At 40.0% G+C, this 6,877-nt stretch overlaps 1 protein-coding gene across 1 annotated transcript; it reads left to right on the top strand.

Annotated features, from left to right (window-relative positions):
* The first annotated feature begins 2,062 nt into the window (after positions 1–2,062).
* LOC117513178 (cysteine/serine-rich nuclear protein 2-like) lies at positions 2,063–4,899 on the top strand. Its single transcript, XM_034173478.1, has 4 exons — positions 2,063–2,250; positions 3,986–4,245; positions 4,368–4,664; positions 4,741–4,899. Exons 1-4 carry the CDS (start codon positions 2,157–2,159, stop codon positions 4,897–4,899), a joined length of 810 nt encoding a protein of 269 aa, XP_034029369.1. The 5' UTR covers positions 2,063–2,156.
* Positions 4,900–6,877: the final 1,978 nt, after the last annotated feature.

The following is a 6,877-nucleotide window of genomic DNA, read 5'->3' as shown; positions in this document are numbered from 1 at the left end:
TTTATTTATTGCGTTATGTGTTTATTTGTTTTCTTGGTTGTTATGGCAACCATCTAAACTGATTTGGTTAAGAAGGTCTTAAACAATTCGCTCCAACGTCATCATTCAGAATAAACGTTAGACGTTCAGAAGCTCGCAGGTGTCGGCAGACCAGCAAACACTCACCTGAAAAAAACCCTTTTATTGACATAAAATCAACTTTGAAGTAATTTTCCGCCAGAAATATAATATAAACTGTGAGTATTAATACTGCCATTTACTGTTTTGGGGAAAATGATGGCCGTGTTTGGGGTTTTATTATTTTATTTACTTCCTGCGTTTGTTTTGTGTTTAATTTCCTTGGTTGTTATGGTTGTATTGTTTTCGTACTCTGGTTGCCAACAGCATAATAACCTGCATTAATTTACAATAATTCTGGTTCATAATAAAATAACTTTTTATTAGCTTTGTCGACAACAACCAAAGTTTCTTTAGTTGCTTGGTAAAGACACGATAAACAAGCTTTGATTCATATTTAAGTGCTGATATAAACCAGTATTTGTAGGTGAGTAATTCACTTGTTAGCTTCACGAAATTTGTTTTTGTGCAACAAAATCTATAAGATAATAATCCCATTTATTTTTATTCATAAACATTTGTGCAGATAGTTTCAATTTGTTACTGGATATGGTGCTTCACTTCTGTACAAAATAAAAATTGTCTGGTTAATTCACTTCAATTTTTAGTTTATTATCTGCATATGTACAGGTTCATTTAAACCTGTACATCGACGCACATCTTTGATGACGTCTTCAGTTTCATGAATTTAAAAAGTCCAATTTCTTGACAGTTTGCTCAAACGCATCGATTTCTATTTAATCCACTAGATGGCGGACGCAGCCTGTGAGCTGTTGCCAGACAGCCGCCATCTTGCTTAGCGTGATTATGCATCGTCATGCATTAGATTGAATATAAATAGATGATACGGTGACTTAAACTTGGGTCAAAGTGATCCGAAAATGCCGTTTTGTGCAGCAACAAGCTGACAAAAGATTGTCAACTGGTTAAATAAAGGTTAGATAAATAAATATGAATAAATTGTGGAGTGAGCTTTCATAAGTGTGTATTATATGTAATGTAAATGATGTGGGGGAAATTACTTAGAAAATTGTTTATTTTGTGTCGATCTGTATTCTGTAGTGACTTCAGTTTTACTGCCTGAATGTTTTCCTGTCATATATACAGATAAACTGTGACTATTAATACTGTGATTTACTCTTTCTGATAATGCTGATGGCCCGTGTTTGGGATTTTATTTATTCATTAATTATGCATTTGTTTTGTGTAATGCTTGTGAACACGACATCAAGGTGGACTGTTACTTCCATTAAGGGTTTATAAATATAATATACAGATAAACTGTGACTATTAATACTGTGATTTACTGCTTTGGTAAACATAATGGCCATATTTGGAGTTTTATTTATGCAGAATGCATTTTGTTCCATGTGTGTCCTGCAATGGAGTGGCGTCCTGTCCAGGGTTTACCCGTCTCATGCCCTATGACTGCTGGGATAGGCTCCACCCCCCCACCAACCCTTAATGTGGAGTAAGCAAGTATAGAAAATGGCTGGATGAATGAATGTGCCATGTGTAGACAATGAACAGAACATGTGACCAGTTACCAAAATGTGGCTGCATAATGGGAACAATGTCATAAAACATCTCCAGCTGGATGTTTGGTTTTGACCTCTCTGCTTGATCTGTTACCAATCAATACACTTCCTGACCTGATGAGATTTGGAAGAGAGTGAGACTTCATTTCCAGGTGACTTTATAGGTGACTTCTGAGAACTGACCTGATGGACTGTGTTCTGTGCTGAGGCTGAATGACCCCTCAGCTGAGAGCAATGAGGTGGTCTCACTTAGCCGAGCACATGGGGCCCGTCAGTTCCATTCCATGTCTGTCTGTGCACAGCCTGAATATGCGATCACTTACATGCTGTGCGAGCGCAGTTTGATTTACCGTCAATACTACTGCATCTTATCGACTGATAACAAACCTGACCCCTGAAGGCTGTTGAATAAAATGTCAGTAATGTCAAAGAAAGTGATATAATGCTTCTAATCCCTCTTTTCTCCTCTTTTGTGCTCTGCAGATTCCACACAGTGCCACCATGATTGGCCAACATAAGAGGAAATTTGAGGAGCTGACTGAGGACCAAGGTTATTCTTCACCAACCACTTTGGATTCCAGTCCCAACAACCCAGGTACACCAGCAACAAATTTCAATGAGTGTCCTCATCTGACAAAAACACAAAATCACTGAAAGAGCTGAGGCTACATGTGCTTATTTATATGTGTTAATTTTTAACATGGTCGACTGACTCATCTTTACCGCTGCACCGTGGCTCTGATCAGTGGCGGTTTTTGATACGGGCAATGTGGGCTGTCGCCCTGGGCGGCATTAATGAAGGGTCGGCACCATGGCGACGAGCACTTAAAAAAAAACATCTCCAGCGCAAAATGGTTTTCTTGTCAGTGTGTGTACAGTTGGCAAATTGGCGCCCCCTGCAGGCAGCTCAGGAACCCCGCTTGCTGAAGCAGTGAGATAGTGAAAGAAAGGGGAGGGGCGCGCCGTGCTCAGACGACAGTTCAATTCTCTAATGGGAGGGACAAGTGGGCAGGATGTGGTTCGTGGGCTAAAGTCAGTGACACCTCGACTTTCTTCCAAATAACGCACATCTCATTCATAAAATTAGAAATACAGGATTAAAATTCCTGCGTGTATGCAAAAGTTTGGGCACCCCTGATAATTTTCATGATTTTCCTTTATAAATCATTGGTTGTCTGGATCAGAAATTTCAGTTAAATATATCATATAGCAGATGAACACTCTGATATTTCAGCAGTGAAATGAAGTTTCTCGTATTTACAGAAAGTGTGTAATAATTATTGCCGCCTATGCTCTGATGATATTGCGGAAGAAACCTCAAGCAGACCAGACTCAAAGGAGTGACCCACTGCTTAGGCCATTCTACCAAAAAAGTTTACAATATAGAACACAACACAACAACTATTGATGATAGTTCATGCAGGCGTCCAGCCCACAATCAGGGGTTGGGGAGAGGGGTCGTCGACCCCTTCGTTGGATCATCTAATCCAGCACGTGGCTCAAGCTGCATCTCAGAGAAAAAAGAAAACAGAAAGAAAAACTACACTTAAGGTATAATTTGTCAGCATGAAGCAACAGGAAAGCAGAAGAAATACTAAGGTGATCACCGGCCACTAGCCCTAAGCTTCACTAACAGACCCAGACTTTAAATCAGGGGTGGGCATCGAGGGCTGAGACACTGCAGGTTTTCCTTGCAACCAATCACCTCAGCGGGTGGGTTGCTGATGAGCTTCTCCCCTGAACATAAACACCTGATCGTCGTTGAAATCACCAAAGAAAACCTGCAGTATCTCGTCCCTTCATGGCACATGATTGCCCACCCCTGCTTTAGATAAAGTTGAGGCTGAGACCCGCTCTGTTTACTAAGAAAATGAATTTAAAAGGGTAGGAAGCATAGTAACATACTATGCCAGTATGCTAGCCATACAAAAGGGAGAATAAATGTGTCTTAAGTTTGGACTTGAAAGTCTCTACAGAATTGGACTGTTTTTTGATGCAGGGAGATCATTCCACAAACATGAACATGAACTCAGAAATAATTACTGTACTAGAGAACACAAACTTAACCAAAGCTGGAATTATTTTATACACAAAACTGAGAACAGACCAGGAGATACTAAAAACCAGCAGGGACAGACAGCAGGGACATGAGCCACAACACAATCCATGTCCTTTTTCAATCTGTTTAGCAGTTTCCACTCACCACAAGAATTCAAGTGGCAGAGTGTTGTGCCACCTAATGGTGTAACTGTGGCAGCGTCCTTATGATGAAAAGATATCTATTCAGATTTTATATATATAATCAATTCACATTATTTCTCCATCCACAGCAATGCCCAGTCTTAAGAGGACCAAGAAGACACATCAAACCAGGGTGACCTTTGGCCAGGTGATGATCTTCCTCTTCAGTCGATGTCAGGGCTTCACTGCAGTTCCATCTGAGGGAGGCTGCACCCTGGGCATGATGCCGCACCACAATGACCAACAAACATACACAGTTGACCATTATGACAAGAAGCAGGATTACAGGCGGAGGGAAATACTCTGGGAGGGACTCACGAGAATCGAGGAACAGGGGCGTCTGCCAGAGGTGAGTCTTCTGTTTGTCATTGTTTTACTTCATCGTGCATTCAGACTGTCAGTAAAATTAGTTTCTGGTTAATATAAGTGAATCGTTACATTATGACTAATGTCCTCTTTTTGTCTCACCAGGTGAAAGAACACCAACAGGACGGGTTTGCTGAGCATGCTCTGAAGATGAAGGCTGGATACTGGGAGAAGCGCTTTTTTCCCCAGAGATACAAATCAGAGAGACGTTATTCTCTGCTTAAAGCAGCTGGTGTCGACTTCATCGACAGGGAGGAGGAGACACAGCTGCAGGACCTGAGGAGCTCCAGGAGGAACGTTGGATGTGACTGCAAGGGCCACTGCGATCCTCTGACCTGCAGCTGCAGCCTGGCTGGAGTCAAATGTCACGTAAGAACAGTTTGCCTGTCAAATTTCTGCTCTGTTGGATTTAGTGATTCAGTACAAGCACCACCTGTTTTATGTGTACTTGAGTAGTAATGTAAGTACTTCTTCACAGGCAAAACGTACCGCATTGATATGCAACTGCACCGAAGACTGCTGTAGGAACATCCAGGGTCGCATCCCATCCAACAAGCTCGGGGTGCGAGCCCATTACCAGCGCACCATAATGAGACTGAAGTCAGAGAGGAGGACGCCACTGAAGACACCAGACTGATCCCTACAGCCACCCTGGAACAACAGAGACTTGAACTTTGTTTTTTATTATTCTTTTGTCAATTCAAACATGTTAAAATCAAAAATACAATAATCAATTTCAACTGTAAATAACAATCAACTTTTTTTATTAATGTTGTGTAATAATAAATCTATCGTGTTCTACCCTTTAAAAAAAATCAATGAATAAAAGTTTTTATTTACAAAAACAACTTTTTTGGTTTTCTGCTTCTGTTGCTTTTCACATTAACTCATAAATGATCTCAGCAACTAACAAGTAAGAATTCAGGCAAAACAAAAGCATTTTGTTCATAATTTCAGAATCTTCACTATGTTGTTTCTTTAGCGTCTTTATAATAAATTTCTTGAGGTGGACATTTTCTGGTTCTTATTTTAATTATTCCATGAACTGATGCCTTTGACTGTAACGCTGTGATTTGCTGACAACATGGATGTGAGTCTCTCTCCAGAGTCAGACCTGGAATTCTTCCATGGATTTCCATGTCTGGGCCCAAACTCGCTCAAGGTGTCCTAACACATGGACAGCTGTTTCCAGGTTCAGTTGCTGAGCCCAGCGTCCCATCAGATGGTGTCCCCCTGGACGTGCTTCTTGGAGTCATTAATTTTCACTTTCAGAATCGGCCCCAGAACCTCCTGCTGCTTTTACAGACAATCAGTTGTTGGAAGAAGCCGTGAAATTGTCATTGATGGAATCGATGAATGTTTGACAAAATGTGGAAAATTTGTGGACAGTCAGACAAAACTGAAATGGTTCAAAATGGGACGGAGGTGGACTGCACGTGGACGTAAGATATCAATGTCCACATGTTGGATTTGGAGGAAGCTGTGATTTTTTTCCAGGTTTGGATAATGTTCATCTCAGGGGATTTATTTATTTTCTATTCTGGCTCAGTCCAGTTGAGGGTCACGGGGAGGCTGGAGGTCATCCCTGCAGTCACAGGACGTGAGGTCAGGGACATCCTGGACAGGACACCTGTCTACTGCAAGGACACATACAGACAGATAAACATATTCACCCACCTACAGTCAGTTTAGAGGAACCAGTTCACCTTCTTCTTTGACATAGCAAATCTAATTACTGATGAATCAAACGGTTTTATTAAGAAAACTAAATTATTTTCAATTTGGGACAGCTTTTGCACCGTTGTAAAGAAATGTGTACTTCTGAAGGCTGTTGGTCTCATTCCAAAAGCATTTTTTGTCCACAGGTTGTCTTATGATTAGTTATTTTAGCAAAATGGTCAGATAATAGAGGATAAGTTAAATGAAAGAAACTTAGTGAGTTTAACTGATGGTAAAAAGAAAAGGATAGATATAACAGGGCTGCATCCAGAGTGAAAATCTGACGGATGCATTTTTGCCCAATGATAAAATAAAAATCGTACGTGTCTTGTTATTCAATAATCTTCATTCTTTTATTCGGCTTTTTCTTATCGTGCACCCGCTCTGTGGACCGTGAGACAGTCGGAGTCCGTGGACATTTTTAAGTCAAGACTTAAAGCCTATTTTTATTCTCTTTCTTATGAATAGTTTTTATTTTTTATCTGTTTTATTCTTTTACTTCTGTTTTTAATTATGCATTTTAATTTTTTAATTTTCATTTATTTAAATTTTTTATGTTGAACTGTTCTATGTGAGGCGCCTTGAGATGGATTTTGTTGTGATTTGGCGCTTTATAAACTGATTAAATTGAAACTGAACAACATTTTATTGAGTCTTAAAGTAAATAAATACACAACAAAAATATAAACACAACACTTTTGGTTTTGCTCCCATTTTGTATGAGATGAACTCAAAGATCTAAAACTTTTTCCACATACACAATATCACCATTTCTCTCAAATATTGTTCACAAACCAGTCTAAATCTGTGATAGTGAGCACTTCTCCTTTGCTGAGATAATCCATCCCACCTCACAGGTGTGCCATATCAAGATGCTGATTAGACACCATGATTAG

Source organism: Thalassophryne amazonica, chromosome 7 (genome assembly GCF_902500255.1).
Source record: "Thalassophryne amazonica chromosome 7, fThaAma1.1, whole genome shotgun sequence".
Lineage (NCBI taxonomy): Eukaryota > Metazoa > Chordata > Actinopteri > Batrachoidiformes > Batrachoididae > Thalassophryne > Thalassophryne amazonica.
The sequence above is the reverse complement of the archived record's forward strand: the minus strand, read 5'-3'. Positions and strand labels throughout refer to the sequence as shown.